This window comes from Xenopus tropicalis, chromosome 1, assembly GCF_000004195.4.
Source record: "Xenopus tropicalis strain Nigerian chromosome 1, UCB_Xtro_10.0, whole genome shotgun sequence".
NCBI classification, from domain to species: Eukaryota; Metazoa; Chordata; class Amphibia; order Anura; family Pipidae; genus Xenopus; species Xenopus tropicalis.
In genome coordinates this window covers 155,782,528-155,806,285 of record NC_030677.2, presented here as the reverse complement: position 1 = coordinate 155,806,285, position 23,758 = coordinate 155,782,528, and the positions used below count along the sequence as shown (strand labels likewise).

Here is a 23,758-nt window from a genome sequence, read left to right as displayed (position 1 = left end):
TTGGTAACAGAAGGTACTAGAAAGAATTTAATATAGGTTTTGAAAATGTAATATAGTTTGCCCTCTCTGATTCTCAGTAGCTGATAAGCTAGAAAAAGTTTTCCAGATTTTTTAGTAAACGTACCCCTTTGGGGTCTAACATTTGATCAAATCCTTCTTAAATAATATATACATTGATTTTATCTGAAAACGTCTAATCAGAAGACATTTTTGTTCGATTGCCGATGTAAAGATTTGCACATACTGTGGTATGTAGAATAGGAGAAAAATTAATTTCCTACAGATATCAAAGCTCCCTGTCTGTCTTTGCCCCTAACAAGCAAACAGCCAACAATTTGCTAAATAAAAGTTTGTTCACTGTTACAGCACATTACAAGTTTAGCCTTAAGTTTAGTCTGTAGTGTGCATGATGCTACGTAGTAGAAAAAAAACGTAGAACAAAAAAGATTAGAAGTAACTTTCATTTAAGGTCTAAACTCAGGGATTGTCAAGCTCAAAACAGGCATCCAAAGTCTGGGCACTGTCCCATTTGGCAGCTTAAAGATTGGATATAAAGGAAGCAGGCAAAAGGAAAGGAAATTAATTATGTAGCCCTATGGGGAATATAAAAGAGAAGCTCCCACCCTAACAAAGGATGGTTTATAAAGAACTTTTGTTAACACAAACATGAATTCACAGTATAAAATGCTCCCAATGACTTGACAGGCCTTCACATTTGTAGAGAGTAAAGTCAAGCAGTAATGTTTTAACACTGCAGCTCTTTTAGCCTGCCTAAAGTATTATAGACACTTCTGTCCTTGCAGGCATGCCAGAGGTTGGACTGATTCCATCCTCTTTCATTATGATGTTGGCCTTGGCATAAAGCATTCGTATCCATCAGTACATAGGCGCCCTCTAAGCTTTGTCTTAATCCAGTTTCCTCTGCTCAATAAAATGACCCTCTCCCCACAGAGAAAATATGGTTGTATCTGGACTTAAAGACTGTCAGTTAACTCTTCCCTTCTTTAATTCAATTGCACATTTACACAAGTTAATTGGTTTCTGATAAAACTGACCATTGTTTATGCCTAACTTTGGTAGAGTACAGAGACTGTATATATCTGTACTGTATCTCTACATTTGGACACAGGGACTGTAAATAATGAACATTTAACGATTTGGCATAAAGCTTAATCTGTCTAATATTCCTATACTATATAAACTGAAATATATAAAACTACGTATTGTTATAATAATAGCAACTTTTTCACTTTTGGCTCAGAGTAGGGAGGGGTATTTAGTGTGATTTTCCTGGAGTTCTTGCAAAGTGACTACTATGGTAATTTTTTCACTATATGACAACATATCTGTACATCTACCTGTCAGTTATCTCATTCTCAAAGATGTGTGGCCATGCTTTGCCACTTTAAGGGCTGTGGCAGACGGGGAGACTAGTCACCCCCGACAAATCTCCCTTGTCGGGGGCGACTAATCTCCCCAAAATAACATCCCAACGGCGAGTATGTAAATTGGCGGTGGGATGGCATATGCAGAGCAGCAATTTCCCCGAAATTGCGGAAGGTTCCTCTCAAGGCAACTTGGCACTGCGTATGCCATCCCACCGGGGATTTACATTTTCGCCGGTGGGATGGCATTTCTGGGAGATTTGTTGCAGGCGACTAATTTCCCCATGTGCCACAGCCCTAATAACAGCCTCTACTCATCTGGCAAGGATTTTTTCTGGATGGTACAACCAGGCATAAGCCTGATTTTAGGGGTGTTCTTGTATGGACACTGTCTAGAGATACATCAGAACTTACAATGAGTGTTGTACTGACATGGATTTATTATGGACTACATTCTTCACCGCTTAGACTTGTGAGTTTGTGTGGCCTCCCACTTTGCGACCTAAGCATTATTGCCACCAGAAATTTATAAGTTCTGCATTGACCAAAGAAGCTCTATCAGGGCAGAAATGTAAGAACTAAATTGTTAGAAAGTTGGCATCCTGTGATGGTGCCCCACTGAAGGACACTCTTGAACAGGACCCATTCTACTGCCATTATTTGTTTCTGGGCTAAACAGGGCCAACAAAAATAATTAAGATACTCCATGCTTGGTCCTTGGGAGGTAGTTAATTAGACTGGTGGTGCACAAATTATTCCCCTGCATGATAGAGCCCCCCCAATTCTAATGCCATTGCCATAACCATAAGTAGAAACAGAGTTTTTACAAAAATCCAAAAGATATGATCTTGAGGCCATTTGCTTTGCTGTAAAAATGTTTTTTGGGAAAAAAGTTTAGTTAAGACAAATGCGTTGGCATTTGTGTCCTTTATCCACTGACTGGCAACTTTCTGAACATTTTCCCTGGAACTTTTACTGAAATGGCTAATAGAAAACATTCTGAATTTTTTGTTTTCAAACCATTAGCACTACAAAATATATTTTCTAGCCAGAACATAGACACATTTGATGATGAGTCAAACAGATGATTCCCTTTCCCTGTAATGCAATATTAAGGCATGGCTGCATTCAGCATTAATATGTGAAGATCTCCAGGTTAAAGCATTTAGTAGGTTCTTATTTATGGTGATTATATTTTGTGTCGAAGACTAAAAATATTCTCAGCAGGTTAGAAGAACACCCAACACAAGTAATAATTTACTCAAAAACTAGCATCAAAACACCTCAGAGGCACCTATGCCCACATTTTGAATGAGGAGAATGAGGGAAAATCACAGTGTAAGTCATATTTATATATGACTGAAAATTTAATAGAAAATAATTTCGATATAAAAAATGTAATAACGGCTGATTATACCCATTTGTTTTTAAAGGCATGTTTATTGATATCGATCACAGCAGCATTTTTAACTTTTTTTAGGTAGATTATAGGATACTCCCAACATTTAGGAAAGAATTATATGCTTATAAACATTTAAATATTCCAAATTATTAGCTTTAGAATTACTTGTTTTTACAAAATGTGTACAGTGTTACTTAAAGTTTACTAATTTCTGCTATTAGGAGTTTTTCTGATGCCTTTAAGTACAAGCACTTAAAATTGCAATGATCTCTCTTCCAACAGAAGGATATTGCATTAAAGCCACCAGAACGAAAAGAAAAATGGGAGCGACATCCAGCTAAGAAACCGAGAGATTCAGGAAATTATATTTCTGCGGAGCTGAGTGAGAATGGGCACAATAATGATGCCGGGAGCTCAGAGAGAGAGACAGAAAGGGCAAAAGAGCGTGACAAGAAGAAGTTTCCTCTAAAGACTTCCAATCAGGTGAGGCTAAAACATCCTTCTCCATAATGAGTACAATCTCCTGTAATGTGCTGTTCGGTAGAAATAATGCAACACTAATGCAGGTCTCTGAAATAATGTGTGTGCACAATCAAACAGGAATAAATCTAAACCACCCAGACACATCATTTTCTGTTCATTTTATCTTTGTCCATCGAGTCCATAGAGAGCTGTTAGAATAACTGAAGCTTGCAGATTTATTTGTGTCCAAAGGGAAGGGTGAGTGAGGAGGCATGAATAGGAGGGGGCTATGGGGTGCTGGGGAAAGGAGCAAGCACTGTGTGAAGAGGGCACAGATGGTTGTCTCTTCTATTGCAGCAATAATCTGGGACTGCATCAGATTCACAGCTGCTCGTTCAATCCACCGGGGATCCCAAAGCACAGAGTGCAGGGGTGGGAGACTCTATATCCAGAGCTTGAATCTGCTAATCCTAAATTTCAGTGGAGAAATCAGTTCTTCCCCATCAAGAGCTCAGATTTTCCTTTTCAGGTTAAATTGCTGGATTAACACCTATGTTTCCAAAGCTGTAAACTTTTGTCTACACTCTGATATATGAGAAAACTGTGGTGGTGTACCAGAATACTCAGTGACTGGCTCTGTTTCAGTTAGTCAGTCACTCTAAGTATACTGTGACATCTGCAGAAACATAACAGGAATTCTGAACCTGGTTCATCTGAGCAAGTAACACCTGATAGCGTCACATAAGTCACTCCTGTAACACTAGTATTAGGTTTCTGTCTGTTATGTAAAAAAGGTCCCAGCTTGAAGTTTTTTGCTGTGCTGTATCCATTTCAAGGTTTTCCTTTATCAACATTATTATTATTATTATTATTAACTTTTATTTATAAAGCGCCAACATATTCCGCAGCTCTGTAAATAAGTGGGTTTCATACATTGGACATACAGAGTAACATATAAAGCAATCAGTAACCGATACAAGAGATTGCAATAATATAATATTTTAAGTAGATTACATTTTATTAAATGAATATGTATTCTGTGCTAAACTCTGTGTTGCTATATATTGCTATGGAGATGATTTTACATTTTTTGAGGGTCACCACTTATTTGAGTTTTAATTCTTTTGAAATAATGAAAAGATACTGTACAGGTACTGGCACACAAATCAGCCGTATCTGTATGTGATGCTGATCTTTACCTCTGCCCAGCACAAAGGTACTTTGTAGCCAATTGCAGCCAACTGTCAATTCAGTAAATCAATAACAAAAAATTTTGGCCACATTTCTCATCTTAATCACTGAACTATGCATCCATGTTATAGTGTATTTAAACTCATATAAAAAATTGTCTGAAATTATTGGCATCATATCTATTGATTTTTAACTCAGAGTTATTACTTTAATGGGTATTTGATCAGCAGTGCCGCAGGTTGCCATGTATCAGTGTTGTGTAGATCAAACACCTTAAAGGGGTTGTTAACCTTTAAATTAACTTTTAGTATAGAGTGATATTCTAAGATGATTTGCAATTGATCTTCATTTTTTATTTGTGGTTTTTGAATTATTTAGCTTTTTGTTAAGTTTGGAATGTTAGCAGCTATCTGGTTGCTAGGATCCTAATTACACGAGCAACCAAGCAGCGGTTTAAACAAGGTACAGTAATATGAATGGGAGATGGTCTGAATAGAAAGATAATAAATATTTTTCATATGGGGTCAGTGACTCCCATATGAAAAGTGAAAAGAGTTAGAAGAGAGTTAGAAAAAATGCAAAAACTGTAAAAAAAAAAAAAATAAAAAAAAATTGGCATGCTGAAAATTAACTTAAAGGTGAACCACCCCTTTAACAGAAATGTAGAGTCAACAGTGCTGGCACCATTAGACAAGCACTGTAGCATCTACAATCCAAGGCATTAGAAAGGTTAAACCAATCTGTTCACTAACACAAGTATGTAACTTATTACACTGCTTGTAGTGAACCTGCACATTGCAGGTTGCAGACTGTTTAAGAGATATATTTTGGCAGTTGATACAAATAAAATAATTGAATAAGATGTAGAGATAAAACAACATTATTTAGGAGATACTAACAGATCAAGGTCCTGCATGGGCTAGCTTGTAGCAAAGTGTGTCCAATAATAATTATTTTGGGAAGCAAATAAGGAAAAGAGCTTTAATGGGCTGCAACCCCAAAAATAAAATTCTACATAGTAAAAATAACAGTAAACAAGTAATTCTAAGCAACTTTCCAAGGTACATTCATTAACATTTCTTGTTGTTTTTAAAGTTATTTGTAAGTGTAATTGCTATTAAAAGCAGTGTATTTCTATAGCCTTGTGGTTCCTCAAGGCTCTCTCCTAGAGCTTATAATCACTTTGTATAGTTCTCCTGTTGGCCGAATACAGAAGAACCCAGATATTGTGTTTCCCATAGGACAGCTTGAATTCCAGGAAAATATAAAATCCGGGGAAAAAAGACAGCACTTGCCTGTATGGAACCTAGAAAAAATGGTGTCTGTTCTAGGATAATATAAAATCCAGCTATGTTAAATTTGGGTTCTTTTGTAGTCAGTTCATGTGGTTTAGAGTACTACTTTTATCACCTGACAAAAGGCTTTGTGGTCAAAAGATATTGTTGCAATAAAGCACTAATCAGCTGCTAGATCTTCATTCTTGCTGTCTCCTCTCCTTTTTAAAATACTGAGATTTAAGAACCCAGGTGAAAATAAATCCCCTTATATGTCTGGTCACGTTGTTTCCACACACATGTATCTTTCCTCTTCCAACTGCTGCCACATTTGTTCTCTTTCCCCCAACAACACCCATAACATTGCAGAAGCAGTATTTGGTAGCCGACTTCTGCCTTCATTAGCAACATGCTTAGATCAGCAATGTGGAGTAATAGTGACCTGTACCATAGTAAGTCAGTATTTAGTAACATCCCCCTTGGCACAGATCACAGCTTGTTAACACCGTCTGTATCTAATTATGAGTCTTTTCATTCTTGTTGTAGGATTTTTTTTTTAAATATAAATTGTATTTATTCGGAAAGTACAAGAAGAAAAATAGATATTTAAGCCAGAGGACTGTAAGGATCATTTCAATACCTTCAGCTTTCTTTTCTTCAATTTGCTTATGGTGTATTTTTGAGAAATATTTAGGATTGTTGTCTTATTGTAGGAGCCACCCCCTTTAGCTTGTTGGCTGACTGTTTCACTTATGTTATCCAGTATTAGCTGACTATTTGTGAAATCCATTCTGTACTTACAGGTACACTTATACTTCCAGGTATGAGGTTGGTTATCTGGACTGTTTGGGACCTAGGGCTTTCCAAATAAAGGATCCTTATAACTTAAGCCTGCCATTTACTGGCCTTCCAGCAAGCCATAGTTTTCCATGTTTACCAGTTGGCAAGGTGTATTATCATATGTTGCGCCTTTTTTTCTCCTAATATACCTTTGGTGATTGTGGCCAATTCTTACCTCATCAGTTCACAATGGCTTCTGGCTTGTCTAAAAGATGGTTTTCATGCCTCACATTTTGTAGTTTGTGATGAAGTCCCTTGTAATACTTCCTGCTGATTACCCTTCCATGCAGATCATGTTTGTACAAGCAGCATTATACCATGGATATTTGCAACTTCATTCCTATGAGCCAAACCTTCCTGCAGATCCTTTGCAGTTGTATGAGAATTTTCCTTTGCCTTTGTGACCTATTTATAATCAACTCTCTCTAAAAGAGAGTTTTCCCTTATTACCATTTCTTGATGACATTTGCAACCTTTCATGGCCTTCCTCTTCTTTGGAAGCATCAATCAGCTTCATTTACAGCTCCTCACTCATTTGGTTAGAGGAGCCCATGGTTGCTGATTGACAGCCCAATGTTTTGAGATTTTATTAAACTCTGCATTTGTTAACAGGTGACAACTCCTAATGGCTCTATTGCAACCTAATGAAATAATTAGGCCTGGGAACTAGCAAAATCAACCTTTATCACTGGGCAAGGGAAAGGGTGTCCAAGCTTTTGCACATGCCACATTTGCTATTTTATCTGTTCCTGTGTTTTACATTTTGTGACATAAAATGTAACAGTGCATGATACTTAGAGGGCTTTGGTTGTCCTGAAAGAAACAATATATAATTTTCCTGCGTAAACTACAAGTACCTCGGAATGAGAACAAACTGATAAAAATGCCTGGCCCTTAATACGAATGAAGTGTGCCTTGCGAAGCTAATTTGGGACTACTATGCAGTGTATATGTTTTACCTCCTATGAGTTACATTAATCCTGGTAACAATGTAACTTCAGATTTTTAGATGCCCGCGCTGGAGAAGATTAAGCTAAGAAGCAGCTCATTATACAGAAAATTTATCTGTGGACTTTTATGTTTTACTCACAAGAATTCAGAGAAAATATATTGTAATAATTGCAAATGTTTTTTTTGTTGAAATAGAGGTACATCCTTTGTTATACATCTTCAGGCCTCATGTTCAGTTTATATAGAGATGTGTATTTAAAGGTTTGGTTTCATAAGTGCTTCCCTGTTCTGACTGGATTATCAAGTAGTTTTGTTTTAGAAGTTTAACCTCTAGACTCTGCCTTCAAGCAGTTTGTATAGTCTCCCCATGCTTGCATGGTTTTTTTCTGGGTGCTCCGTTTTTTTTTCCATACTTCAAAAACATACAAGCAGGTTTATTGGCTCCTTGGCCCCAGTGTAGCTCCACTTGGACATTGACTGATCAGAATAATATATAATATCTGTAAAGGGCTGTGGAATGTGTTGGCGCTATATAAGCAAAGGATAATAATTGTAATTCATTCAGTCCTATGCATGAGCAGGACTTGCTTACTTTCTGTATCAGTCCATATTTGTATGTATTATGTATGTTTTGATATATATACCCTATATATACCTGTTGTAAAGTACTGTGTAATAATTGCCCCACTATGTATACTTGTTAACAGCAATACAGAAGTAATGTTTCTTTGTGCATCAGTGGTGCTTCCAGTTCACTGCCTATAAGAATAGAAAGCTGAATGTTTGCATTAGGAATCCCATCACAGATTCTTTCCTGGCATATATGGCGTATTCTGCACCAGTGTTTTTAGCCAATAGAGAGTCTTGCAGAGAAGCCTGCTATTAGTTTTATTGGAAAGCACCTGGCGTTTGTTTGTCAAGTACATGCCCTTGTGCCATAAGCCATACAGCTAACAGTATCTCAGGCTAGCTTCTGCAGTCTCAGTGCAAATCCCTGAAATGTCTGTGATTTCATGGTAGACAAGTGAAACACAGTCTGGCAAGTGAGGTCACTTGTGGGAGCTTTGGCCTGAGGCACAGCCCCTGGCTGTCGGCACGCAGCAAAGACATACTGCCTGTTATTGTTTATAGAATCACACTGGGAACATTCAGGATTCTTCCTTTGTTTCCACTTTACCCTTTCATGCTTTACAGATCTTGTTTTCTTTTAAAGTACAGAGTGCTTTCTCTCCCACTACAAGATGTCACATTGACTGACACAAGTTTCAGTCCCAGCACAGTGATGGATTTCTTTGGGAATAGGTGTTTGAATGACTTCCCTTCTCACTTGAGAATTGCAAGTATATAGTACCTGTAATATGCCTTGAGAATGAAAGTCCGGTTTATCTTTTACATAAGTGTGGCGCTTGCCATGTTAGTTTGCAATCTGTAGTGAGCAGGGCCTTTTTAACCTCTTGTATCCCTCAGTATTTGTATATAGTGTGCTTATTTTTAATGTGTAAATGCTTTATTATGGAAAGTGGGTGATTTATTGTGGAATTATACCAACCTTTTTTAACATTAGTTCAATGAATATGGCTTGTTTTAAACATACTTTTTGGCTGTTGTTTTGAATTTGATAATTTGTATGTTTTGAGTTATTTCTTGCACCAACTGGGGTAAAAACTGAAATTGAAAGTGTTGAAATTCATCAAATTGAAAGAGTTGCATTCATCAAATTAAAATTATTTGGGTCCAGTTACACTAGTAACCAGGCAGTAGTTATGAATAGAAATATAAGTATTAGAAAGTTATAATAACAATAGAATGCTGGCCAGAGCATTAATCAAAATGTCATTATAACATTTTGTGTACTCTTATTTATCTTTAAGCGCAGGAAAAAACAAAGTCCTGTGTATTTTTTTACTTTACAGCTATCACAGTTTCTAGCTATAATGGCTGATTTTTGTACTTAGGTCTTGCTTTCTCTGCATAAACAACCTTAGATAATTCAAATGATCCATTTATGTTTTACTTCTAATTATAATAACTATAGCATTGCTTGTGCTTGTGCATATAGACTTCATTTTCTGCATACCCTTATTCCTGATGTGTGAAAGCTGATACAATGCCTCTTCTCCAATTTATTTATCTATGTAGTCTACAGTGAAACATTTAGTATCCAGATCTAACATCATATTAGATAGGACTACACTGGGAGACCGTAGTCATAAAGATTATGGTGGATTCAGTAACAGGGTGCTAGGTGAATTTCAGCAGAGACTGCATCATGACAGGAGGGTTTCTCTGAATTATAGAATCCAAGCTAGGGAAAGGGGATAGTGATTATTTCATTGCTGGGGTTTAAAACACATACCAGATAACTTTTTATAGCTTATGTAGTTTACTGCAGAGCGTCACAAAATTCTGATTGAGTGCTGACATTTGGAACAGCAAGAATATAACTGGTGTGATTCATCATGGGTTAACTTTATTAGGGATTTCCACAGGCACTTGTACTGCTACCCCCAATACACACACATATACATGTTTCGCAAACGCTCAAAAATTCCAAAGTAGAAATGGAGTCGATTTTTGTCACACTGGGACTGTTTTGGTCACAGAAGCTGTGCTGTAGGATCCAAGAACTGTGAAATGGCATGCCAGCTGGGATATCTTGGCAGAGGTGCTAGTTTGGAGGCCTGTTTTAGGTCACATTGAATCAGCAGGACTGTTGAACTGTGGGGATGAGGACATCCAGGAATGAGTGTAGCACTATGGAATGTGCTAGCCCTGGATTTAACAAGGGAAGCATTACACTTTTATTCCAAAACATTGCTTTACTTTGTTCAAATGGCATTACTGGGACTTATATCAATGCCTAACTGCTCCAAATAGCTCAAAATTATTCCTGTCTGTTGACATAGTCGACTCATTTATATTAAATTATGAATTTCTGGTTCCCCTGTAAAAAAAAAACAAAAAATGTATTGTTTCTCAGTTAACCAATTATAATTTTATTTTGCCAGCAAAAAGCTGCTAATTTATTACTTGAAAATGTATGGTGCATCCATGAAAGTGGTGTCCTTGCAAACGTAGTGCATTTGATAAATGCTATCTCTCTTATTTATGACATCATGTCTGGTGAAGTCCCACAACAGATTACTACTGGACATTTAAATGTAAGCAAACAGCACCACCTGTGCCTGACTTTAGATGTTAACTAGCTAACAGGGTCTGCACCAGCTTGAGAACTGTTTCTCTAGTGCCCTCTAGTGACCAAACCATGACAAGCTATATGAATTTTTATCTTTGTAGCTATATGTTTCTTCTTAGAGGTTTTAAATCTAAATGGAAAATTCATGCCAAGGATAAAAACAGTCTTGCAGTCTTTCCTTAACTGTATACAAACATTGTTTTAATAATTTAGCTGATACTTTGTTGGTCAGCAAGGTTTAACCTAATTCAGGTGCATGTTAAAAGCAATATGTGGCCTAAATGGTGCAGATATATTTAACAGCAGATGACTAGATAATCAACTCACATTCTCGTATTTAGAAATTCATTGGACCCTAGCTGGGCATTGGCCCCAGTGGAACTGCTGCTAAGATACATCTAAGTAAAATGTATCTATATATTTTTTAATTCTCTCTGGGATTCGCTACCCTGAATAGAGAGAATTTAACCTGTAAATTATACAGTTAACTGGAGGGACAGTGATGCTTTAACTGGCACAGAGAAGAAACTTCAATGCAGAATGTTCTTATTGGACTAACAATCCCTGGATAAGCCTCTGAATGCTCTTACCAAGCTTTTGACATCTGCAGACTGTTCTGTGAATATCATACTAAATAAAACTGTAAACTTGTGAAGCCACGAGTGACAGATTCAGTCTCCATCTGTTCTGCTAAGGAAAGATATGGAGTGAAAGTTGTTAACTGACATATCTGTTACTGCCTGCGGCACTTGTACAACTAAAGAATGATGGTCAGGAATTTATGTCAGTGCAGTACAGTTAACAATCCCTGACAAATCATGAACACGGAGGAAATGACAATAAAGACACAAAAGCAAATTCACCTGCTGAAGCTAAATATATGGGTGAGAACAAAAGGCAATAGAAAGCTTTAATGATTCTGCCCCTTTCTGTGCAGCTTGGAGACCACAGGCACGTAGTGTGACCTCAAGTGTATATTTAACCCTCCAGAGCCAGTAATGTGTTTTGCTTGCACAGGTGCATTATATGAGTGTATGAATTTAATTTTATATTTGTATGGTCAGACCTTACTAGAATAATTGTCACGTAATTGCTCATTTTTATTGTATTTAATGTTTACACAAGTATTGCCTTGTTTTCCTGTTTATATGTAAGTATTTAAAATGTAATTGGTTTGTTTGCCCTTCCTGTGCTGGAGCTATTATCTGTTGTACTGTAATAGCTTATATAGACACCAGGTGCCACCGGGCAGCAATGTAGTAAGCACAAATAAAGCCTTCCTGTCAGGGGCAGTTGAACATGATCCAAGTCTGTATCTAGAATCGTTGACATATAAAGCAAGAAAGAACAGCTGTTTTGTTGCCAGAATGGAAGTATAAATAATCGCATTAGTACCAGGAAATATACTTACATTGATTTTAGGTAACACCTTTGTTCCCAATGAGGGCATAGTGCCTATGCCTGGGTATAAATAGTGTGCATGCTCAGTATGCATCAAGCCATGTCCTAAATTGTTCAGATTTTTAATTCTAAAATTATCATATTTTTAAGGGCAGTGGTACAAGGGGCGACTTGAGGTGTTTTGCCAGCAGCCTGAAATTTCGTTCCATTGGTCTTTTAAAAGCACCACCCCCTTTTCTAGTAAGTCTTACCTGTAAATGTGTGTGTTTTAGGGCAAGCTGGCTAGAACTTGTGAAGAAATGTAAATCCTTCATTGAGGCAGTTGGTGGTCATTTATTAATGTATTTGGTCCGTTCCATTTTGAATTTGTTTTGTCTGCATGTTTAATCATAGTTGGAATATACACTATTGCTGCAATTGCAGGGTCACAGTCGACCCATTTTGCAACCTACCACTAGTTTTTTTGCCAATTATACAGAAAAAACCTTCATGGTCTTGCATTCTGATATATCTGGTATGATAGAATGTGATAAACATTGGCATTCAGAAAAAAAAGATTTTTGTTGAAAAGTTTCAATTTCAGAAGTAAGTCATCATCATGGAGTAGGATTTCATTATTCACAAGGTTCATGTTTCTGGTATTAAAGGGCAAGAGAATGCCCTAAATGGTTATGTGTTATGCGCACTAAATGTAGGCATGTTATTTAACCATGTTTCCCTTTAACAGTACTGGCTTAGAGGAATTTAGTTTAGGCAACAGATCTATAAATATGGTTAAGCACTGCAATACAGCAAAAATCATTTTTACATATAAAGAACAGAATGAATTGCAATGTCAGTTCAAATTAATATATATCTTGTTTATGCATAATGCCACTGGTCCTTTTTAAGCTAAGGGAAAAATTACACATACATTTTTAGAAGATTTTTTTTTCTTGCCTCTGGACATCAATGTCTTGATTTAAAAAGCATGCTGTATTATCATAAGCAACACGTGTTAAAGCCATTTAGCCTGCTCATAATGCAGTTATTTCACTTTATGACTATTCCTTATTTTGTTTAAATGGCCGAGTGTTTTACCAGATACATATTTATGTTGTTTGTAGGTCATAATGGGAACTGGATTCCTTATGATACTATGAGAATTTTCATTTTTTCCTGGAATAAATAAATATTTAGTAGCCTATTTACATAAACTTTATTAGGCTGATATTACATGGGGCCTTTTGATCGCCACTGTTATTAAGTGGAACCACAGCATCAGTGAAAACCCCCTCTCTGCTTGTCAACAGCAAGATGATCCTCAGTTCAAAAATGTCCAAGGAAGATCCGCTTGTCGCCATAAAGTGTATGCTATTTCTCCTATAGATTATAATGATACGCAATGACAGGAGGAGAGGGGCGTTATGACCACCACTGTATTCCACCTGATGGCAGTGGTGGTCCTTAGGGACAAGGTACACATGGAATTGTGATCAGTGCTACTTGTGTCTGCAATCAAAATGCATTACATTCAACTAAACTGGAGTTGATCTTGGAAATATAGTAGCATTTTGAAAAGGGAGAACTTTACCACACATGAGTGTACGCCACACATTCACATTTCAAATGGGCCTTTTTTTCCCCCTGGTAGGTCATTCAAACCAGTGCCTGGATTCTGGAGTAAGTGCGACCCTAGCAACTAAACTTGTGAAACAGTCCTTTTATTTTTACTGCATATTGCTTTGGACAATAATTAAGCAGCAATGAAACTCACTTTTCATTTATATATATACTGCTGCAGTAAGGCATAGCTGGATTAGCATCTCGATTTTAGTACTGTTGAACTCTGCTTGACAATTTAAAGGACTTTGGTGACTTGTTCCTATGGTTTATTGCAGGGGTGCAGATTTCCACCTATGTAAGTAAATGAGTGCTGATTATACCCTAGCCCCGTACTAAACAGCAGCTGACAAGCTCACGCAGGAAGCATTGTAGGAAAATGAGATGAAAATTGGTAGGTAATGTAGCCAGCTTATTTTCACATAAAGGAACACAAGTGCTGATATTGTTTTATGGTTTTGTTCTTTGTAGGATTGTAACTAATATATATGGGGTTTTCCGGCTAACTCTATGCTGTAGCATTTCATTACTGCCCATTTTTGTTATCAGGCCATGTTCCTTGGGCTGTTAGCCAACTGCCATGACTACCTTCTGGTAATGAGACAAACTAGAGCAGTGTTCCCCAACCAGTGGCTCGTGAGCAACACGTTGCTCGCCAACCCCTTGGATGTTGCTCCCAGCGGCCTCAAAGCAGGTGCTCATTTTTGAATTTCTGGCTTGGAGGCAAGTTTTGGTTGCATACAAACCAAGTATAATGTCAAACAGGGCCATCTGTAGGCTGTCAGTCCCACAAAGGGGCTATCAAATAGCCAATTATAGCTCTCACTGGCACCCCCAGGAAACTTTTTCACGCTTGTGTTGCTCCCCAATACTTTTTCCATTTAAATGTGGCTCACGGGTATAAAAGGTTGGGGACCCCTGAACTAGAGGATGATTGTGGGATTACACATTGCAACTTGGTCAAAAAAGTGGATCTTTGTATAATTTGGCCACCCACATTATGGGTTGCTTACTACAGACCTTTAGTCACCTGTTAGGAGAGGACCAATGTTGTTTGACAGTATTTTATGACTTGTCAGACTTTTATTAGTTCAGACAATTACAGTTAATGCCCCGAAAGTCTGGGTATAGGCTACTCGTGACAGGCTGAGAGCAAAGGAGCTAACACTCCATGTGCCCTTGGCCTTACACTTGGTAATGGTTTTGGCCAGCCAGTTTCATAAAATTTATCACCCAAGTAACATGACTGATCTTTACCAGCTACACCCTTTACCCGGCTCCAGGATATTCAGTACAAAGTAATATCTCATCTATCAGATGTGTGCCCTGCAAGGGCAGAACTAAAGTCGAGTCTTTATTACTCTCTTATCATGCAAGCATGTGTTTACAAGTTCACAGAGTAATAAGTACATTGCTATAGAACTAACTAACTAAGATAAGGTTGAACACAATGGCTGCATACTATCTTCATGCTAATCTCTGCTTCAACTGCCTAGATAGAGAGGGTATAGCCTCAGTAAGGACATTGAAGGTAAAGCTCTTTGGTCTTTTCTTCCTTTGTGCAGTTATTAAAACGTAATCTCTAATAATAATTTAAAAAGAGATTTTTGAAATTCCAACATCCTCCTAAAAATATTCTCACTTCTGTAGATAAACAAGGGGGCGGCTGTGAATCAGTGCACTCAGTCCCCCTTAAAAATTAACTTGGGTTTGATACCAAGTACCAGAAATTTATGAAGTACTAAAAATGAAGCATTTGAAGCACCTGAAGTAACTGTGCCATTGCAGTAAAAGACCACAGGTCTTTTATGTTTATGTTGGAAATATCTTTCAAGAGAATTATTTAGATGTGATTGTCAAGAATGCCAAGAGTGCTGCCTTTGCAGCAGAGCAGTTAAGAATCACAGCAGAATGTTTTTTTGACACTGGAATATGCCCTAAATATATATATATTTTTAAAATTAATGTATTGCCTGTCATTTATGTAGCATGACGCATTTATGCAGGGTTTTACAGAAATTATACATCACTCAGTCTGTGCCCCATTGGAGCTTACAGTCTAAGGCCCCTGGCAAAGGGGACAGTCATTTTATGAGGACCCAATTATACTGCCGTAGAACATACTACTTGCAACTAGTGTCAAAGCTGGAGTCGAACTCAATCCAACAGATTGGTATAAAAATGGGTCAAGTGTGGGTTAGGTTAAATATACATATGAATAAATACCATTAAGAAAAGGATTGGTAAAAAAGCAAACATGATTGTGCACTCTGCTTCAGCTTCCCTTTTCTTATCTTTGTCACTCTTCTGCTTAAATCTGGAATACTCTTCTGCTTAAATCAGGAATACTGTTATAAGAAAACATGTTTTTCTTCCAAAATGCATCAGTCAAGAGAGCTTCCCCAGAAGAATCCTGCATTGAAATCCATTTAAACAGATTTAATTTTCAAATTTCACATTGGGCTAGCCTAATTCTTCATTTCCCCAGGTGCCACAATCATGTGACTTGTGCTCTGATAAACCTCAGTCACACTTAACTGCTGAGCTGCAAGTTGGAGCGATATCACCCCCTCCCAGCTTCCAATCAGCAGAACAAAGGGAAGGTAGCAAGATATCAATTGTAAGAAATCCAAGTCCGGCATGGGACTCTTCTAGTTACATGGGAGTAGGGGAAACAATAGGTTACCTGAAAGCAGTTCTAATGTGTAGCACTGGCTCCTTCTGAAAGCTCAGACTCAGGCACAACGCACTGAAATTGCTGCCTATACACCAATATTACAACTAAACAAAAATACATTTGTTGGTTCAAGAATAACATTTTAAAAGGTAGAGTGAATTATTTGCTATGTAAACAGTGTAAGTTAGAAATAAAAATCATGTCAGAATCCCTTTAAAGCCCACCCAAGCTACAGTGGTATAGATGTAATCTTTCACTTTTCAGAATCTTTTGTTTTTCCACGTGTCATCCAATTCTGAATCACATTCATAGGGTATGACAGCACCGCAGCATTTTGTTTTCAGGCACTAATAATGAACCCTGGGTAATTTCTCAGAGAAGACACTGATCTTGTCATTAGACCTCTGAGACAGTGTATCTTGTATACTGTTATTTTTATGAACATGAAAAGCTTGAAGAGAATCTGTCTTGTCCTTTGGCCATCAAGAACTGCAAGCAACTTTTGAGTGTGGCTACAAGACTTTGGGATATTATTTCTGCAACCTTATTTGCCTAGAGCAGGGATCCCCAACCTTTTTAACCTGTGAGCCACACTCAAATGTAAAAAGAGTTGGGGAGCAACACAACCATGAAAAATATTCATGAGGGTGCCAAATAAAGGCTGTGATTGGCTATTTGGTAGTCCCTATGTGGACTGGCAGCCTACAGGAGGCTCTGTTTGGCAGTACAACTGGGTTTTATGAAACTAAAACTTGTCTCCAAGTCAGGAATTCTAAAATAACTACCTGGTTTGAGGCCACTGGGAGCAACATCCAAGGGGTTGGAGAGCAACATGTTGCTCACGAGGCATTGGTTGGGGATCACTGGCCTAGAGTATGGTCATGGCAAGCTGTCCAAGCTGCTCAGTTATCTTTATAACATTCAGTAGACAGAAATCTCTCAAACGTTTGTGTTTCTTTCAAACCTCACTGCGTGATTCTTGCTCTCATGGTTTGTGTAACTGTAAAATCATTTCAAAACCTTTTGGCAACCTTTTGTACTGAGAGCTTTAATTGCCCTCTAATATGAATATTTTTTCTTGTTTAGCAAGAGAGGGTCTTGTCCACTCTAGTCACTTTGTAGCAGTGCTTAATACTAGGGGCAGTTGCCTAGGGCGTCACAAGACCTAAATTCACCGCTGACTAAGGAGTAAAGGTTTGTGAAGGTCATTTATCCAGGTCATTGTATATTTTTAGTAATAAGTCAAATCCCTGCCCTGTCCTTCACTCCAATCCTTATATACAGTCACATATCAAATTATGTCACTTTCACCTAAGAAATATTTCCAAAATACGATCATTTATCACCCAAGATGCTGCCAAAATTCTTATTCACACCTTGTGTTTCAACCCTATCTCCTTATAGATTGTAAGCTTTTTTGGGCAGGCCTTCTTCACCCTTTGGTCATTGGTTGCTTTGTATGTAACTCTGTATGTCCAGTGTATGAAACCTACTTACTGTACAGCACTGCGGAATATGTTGGTGCTTCATAAATACATGTTAATAATAAATCAGCTGCACTTGCTGTGTTTTGCTTGAAGATGTTTTGCGAGTCATTCAATCTCAATTCAGAATGATTTGTACTAATATCTTTCTGGAATAAATACCCTGGATTACACATAATCAGTTAATTACCCAGCATGGGTTCAGGGATCTCATGGAGGTAAGGTGTTTATTGTACAGGTATCGGACCCCTTATCCAGAAACCCATTATCCAGAAAGCTCCGAATTACGGAAAGCCTGTCTCCCATAGACTCCATTTTAATCACATAATTCAGAATTTTAAAACTGATTTTCTTTTTCTCTGTAGTAATAAAACAGAACCTTGTAATTGATCCCAACTAAGATATAAATAATCCTTATTGGATGCAAAACAATCCTATTGGGGTTAATTAATGTTTTATTGATTTTTTAGCAGACTTAAGGTATGGAGATCCAAATTACGGAAAGACCCCTTATCCGGAATACCCTTGGTCCCGAGCATTCTGGATAATGGGTCCTATACCTGTATTAGCATTATCTGAAATGCCTTTCCACCGGCAACAATAGGAGTCACTGGTGGAAAGGCTTAGGGCTCTGGCACACGGGGAGATTAGTCGCCCGCGACAAAACTCCCTGTTCGCGGGCGACTAATCTCCCCGAGTTGCCATGAGCCGCCATCCCACCGGTGAACATGTAAGTGGCCGGCGGGATGGCACACGCGGGAAATCGCGCCGCCGCGTGGAGGTAGAAACAATAGGATTTCTACCTCCTTCTGCAGATTCAGCCCTGAAGGTAGATTTTGCTCAGGCGCCTTTAATGGTGCCCGATCAAAATCCTTTAACCCGCCCGATCGGCGAGTTGACCAATATCCGCGATATCGGTCACCTCGCCGACTTGCCATACTCGCACCGAATGTCGTACGAAACATCATCGGTGTGTGTAAGGCCAGCTTTAGCAAAATGCTTACTGAGTGGTAGGAAGTCAAAAAAGTCTCTCATGGTTTGGCATCTGTTTTTAACTTTAATTGCTGAAACTACCTTGTCTGAAGGCCTTATCTGCTGCTGTTTCAGTGATTGTTTGGTTTAGATAAGCCATGGAGGGCGATAAGCACTTGATAACATTCTGCAGATAAAGGGCTTATGAAAGTGTTGGCAGCACACAGGGGCACAGTTCCCAGCTAGGTTGTTTAAGGTGTCTGTATTACCTATGTAGTCTGTTTTTCCCACATACAGTTTTGTGGTGTAATATACAATGTTTTTTTTCTTTTCCTTTATTGGCATATCTGCATACATTTAGACATTTTAGACATTTGAATTTCTAGAGTTGTAAACTCTAGGGATATCTGACTAATGGGCCATTCATTTGGGCTGGTGTGTGGAGACGTTAGTTCTTGTTTCTACAATGATTCAACAGGACTGATAAAGGTTATTTTTTTGTATAGCAAAAATGTAATCAGGCAGATCGCTTATTAGAGGGGGGCTTTTCCATGCCAATGCATTACAGCAGACTCAGTTGGTCTAAAAATCTGTAAAGTTGGAAATAGCAATCTACAGCAAAAGTAACATTGGGGTACGGCAGTAACACCAGAGTGAGACCACTAGTAGACAGTATATTGTTATATTAGTGGCACCATGAGCTGGGCATATTAGGGGCACTTCTGAGCTGGGCACTATATGTATGTGAGCTGAGTGTTCCGGTTTCCTCCCACGATTAAAAAACATATAGTTTATGTAGTTTAGTGCGTAATGGTAAAAAATTGACCCAATTGTGTATACCCTTATTAGGAATCACACAATGTAAGCTTCACAGGGGCAGGGATTGACTTGAACAGTTAAACTTTTTTTATGTTTATCTAGGCATACTATCACAGTGCTATAAAAGTTAATGAAAATAATTATATTACTGTATGCAATCAGTCTACATCTATTATCTCCCCTGGATACTGGATTGATATTCAATGCATCTGGCTAGCTAAAGGCTTTCCCTTGTGCGCCATGCTGAAAGTGGAAGGGTTAAGAGCTAGCACTCGTGCAGAAGAGCCTGTGACTCGCAGCTGGTAAGTTCTAATCAGCAGCAGATGTGCAGTAAGATCTGGCCTATCTCTGGCAACATTTACACAGAGATAAATAAGCCTTAATCATCTATAAATAACAGAGTGTCATGTCTAAGGATCACTAACCTTCTGTGCATCTCCCCCGGGACCCAGGGCAAGGCTTAATTACTGCAGCCTACTGCAAAGGACTAAGTAATCAGAGGCCCACTATTGCATGCTGGGAGGCAAGGGTGTCTCACAGTCAAGTTGGATCTTAATGCTATATGCACACACACAGGTTTCTTGCTTATTAACCCTTCTAGAAATATAGGATATGGTCCCAGCTGTCAGAATAGTTCTTAATTAAAAAAAAAAAAACAGCAACTTTTCAAATATTCTTACTTAGTATGCATGAACATATGTCAAAAAATATTGTGTCCTCTTATGTCTCGCACTAGACTCAATAATGGTGTCATAGGGCAATGCATTTGATAAGAAACATAGCAAAAGTAACGTAAATCCAATTACTTTTTTAAACTGATTGCAAAGAAGCAATGGTGGCTCTGAACACAAAATATAAATTAATATAAAAAAAGTGAGTTCTGTGTTCTGTTGCTCAGTTGGGCAAGTGACTCTTGTTCAGTATTTATACAGATGATGAGGTGCCATCTATATAGCAGAAGTATACTAGGTGCTAAGGGCTTGCTCTAGTTCTTCCATAAACAGGTTAGCATACTGGGGTATAAAGTTGGTTCCCAATAATAGTCCCCATCATCATAGATATAGGTCCTGGCCAACACCCTTATCAGAAATAATAGTGTCACTAGCTTAAAATGCATGTTTATATTCTGTCACAAAGAACATGGCACATTCTCATGTGTCGGTAAACTGTAATCAATTGTTGTATGGCCACAATTATTTGGCCCTTGAGCATGTAATATATTATAAATTCAGCCAATTTCACAAAGTGGAAAAAAACTGTTCTTGAAAGAAACCCACAACCTGATACTGTTTAACTCAATATATGTTGTAGCAGGAAATGTTGCATTTATTCACTTTTTTGTAAAATGAACCTCATTAGGTACAGAGTATGTAGTTGTCCATAAGTAATGCAGAAAAAAGTACACTGCAAATAGTCTAGCCTGTAAATCTTTGCTAGCTTGGCGATGAGGCAATTTAGGTGTGCATTTTGCCACACTCTGCGCAGTTGGCATTTATCTGAATTGGAACTGGAGTTGGCTACAACAGAGAAGGGATTTTGACTGCCATAGTTCTTATCAAACAAGTTCTTAGACTGCCGTTAAAACAGCACGTGTTATAACCCTATACTATAGACTAAAGTTGGAACCACATGGTAATTCAGTACAGATACAGGACCTGTTATCCAGAATGCTTGGAACCTTGGGGTTTCCAGATAAGGGATCTTTCTGCAATTTGGGTCACCATGCCTTAAGTTTACTAATGAAAATAATTTAAACATTATTTATTGTTTAAATGTTTTTATGTAGACTTAAGGTATGGTGATCCAAATTACAGAAACACCCCTCATATGGAAAACCCCAAGTCCTAGTCAATACATTAATTGTTGTTACATTAAGCATAGGTTAAATAATGTATGCTTATTGTTTTAATATATACTATTATAGAGTAGGCAGCATATATTTTTTTTTAAGGCCTGATTGCACTTATGGTGCATTGGTGCCACACTGTGGGGAAAAAGAATATCAGTATGTTTAGCACTGCTTCTGAGCTTTCACTAGCACATTTAACTTGTCACAAAGCTTTCCTCTTCATTTTGTGGTCCATGACAAGCTAAAATGTTCTGCATCCAAAATGCAAACAAATGCAGGCAAAGCAGAATTGTCTTTCAATAAATGGCAGTTTACATGCAAAGGAGTTATTTAGCAGCAGTGCTGCAGTTGTTTTAGATATTTAGAGTAGTCATTTTCACTATCTGTCTTTGCTAAAGCCTCTTTTTATCTCTTTATTAGCCAAAATAAGACTAAAGGAGAAAACATATGCCTAATTAGCCAATATTAATAGTATTTAAAAGTAGTTAACAGCCAAATACAAGCTGTTTCAAAGTATTCCAGAGAAAAAGAATCTACTATTGTTATTTCTATTGTTTTATTTTTATTTTATTCCTACCTAATATCTGGCCCAAAATCAGGCAGGTATTTATCAGGCAGGTTTGAAAATCTCTGGTCACTAGATTGAAATCTGGCTCTGTTGGCTGCAGTGGTATAAAGGTTGCTACCATTGGACTCTAGAGCAATGAAAATGTGTTCACCAGAGAATTATGCTCACAATACCTTCCTAAATGCTTAATTTGCATTGTAAAGTTTGATAAGGGAGGAAAAATGGTAGGCAACTGGTTTTGGTATGTTGGGGCTATCTAGAATCTTAAAAATTCTAGTTTCTTACTTCGTGTCAACAGTCTGGATTGCACAGTGCCCTGACCTCAGCACACAAACTACAAGCTAGGACTGATCTCCCACTATGAGAAGCCAAACTCTCTAATGCCCTATGGTTTAATGGAAGAAAATCTTACCAACAATGTTCAGAAAATAGTGGAAAGCCTTCCTAAAAGGCTTCCCTTATTAGCAAAAAAAAGATTAAATTAATATTAATATCCTTGGTTTGGGAATAAGATGTTATATAGGCCAGTGTTCTCTAAACTAGCTTGGTATTAGTGGCAGTGCTAACTGATGAATCGAAGACCTCATAATCATATTTGCCTGGGGTTTGCTTCCCCCTTTGTTTTTTTTTTTTCTTTTACTACTATACTGACCTTTGGGTCAGAGAGAGCAGGAAGGGGGTGTCACATAGTGGAGGGAAAGGGGTGGAGTGGGTGGGAAAATTGGCAGGGTATAGGCAGGTCTGTCCTTATAAGGTGCTGGCTTTCTCAATTCAGAATGACTTGTACAAAGATTTTCCTAGAATAAATACCCTGGAATGTCGCTTCAATCGGCATTATCTGTTTATCATAACCAACAAACAGATTATGCTGATTGGAGCAACATTCCAGGGTATTATTCCAGGAAGATCTTTGTACAAGTCATTCTGAATTGAGAAAGCCAATTGCATATCTGGCGAAACATCTTCAAGAATAAAGGTGGCCATACACGAGCAGATCCGCTCGCTTGGCGATGTCGCCAAGCGAGCGGATCTTCCCCCGATATCCCCACCTACGGGTGGGCGATATCGGGGAGCATTTAGGTAAAAAAAAATAATAATAATCCGATTGTTTGGCCCTGGGGCCAAACGATCGGATTATGTGGGCGGCAATGGGGCAGTCGGATCGGGGACCGCATCAAGGAGCCGATGCGGTCCCCGATCCGACCGGATTTTCTAACCTGGCCGATCGAGATCTGGCCAATTTCAGGCCAGATATCGGTCGGCCAGGCCGCTCTTCTCTCCCCATACACGGGCCGATTAGCTGCCGAATCGGTCCAAGGGACCGATATCGGCAGCTATAGTCGGCCCGTGTATGGGGACCTTAACACAGCAAGTCCAGTTGATTTGAATTATTACTACAGATATACCATGACCTGGATGAATGAGAATCTTCACAAATAGAAAGAAAGAACCAATTTATATGGGGAGTGCATATGCATTCTCTTCTGTTGCTGTGTTTTTTACCCTTGACTTGTCAGCCCAGTCCTCAACATTGCTACTGGATCATCTTCTCTTTCAGTTACAACTGTGGTTTATTTAGCTATATCCCACTACATAACATATGTGCTTTGTCTGGATATTAGAGATGGAAAGAAGACAAAGGTTTTCCCTGAGGGAGGTCAGGAATGTAAGCGGTGTCTGAGTGA

At 38.2% G+C, this 23,758-nt stretch overlaps 1 protein-coding gene across 13 annotated transcripts in view; it reads left to right on the top strand.

Annotated features, from left to right (window-relative positions):
• The window catches only part of fbrsl1 (fibrosin-like 1), a 281,206-nt gene that overhangs the window by 101,958 nt on the left and 155,490 nt on the right, over positions 1-23,758 (top strand). For all 13 annotated transcript variants that reach the window (XM_004910563.4, XM_004910564.4, XM_012969337.3 and 10 more), the window contains one exon: positions 3,070-3,270. In XM_004910563.4, coding sequence (XP_004910620.1) covers positions 3,070-3,270 — 201 coding nt within the window. The remainder of the gene's footprint in view (positions 1-3,069; positions 3,271-23,758) is intronic.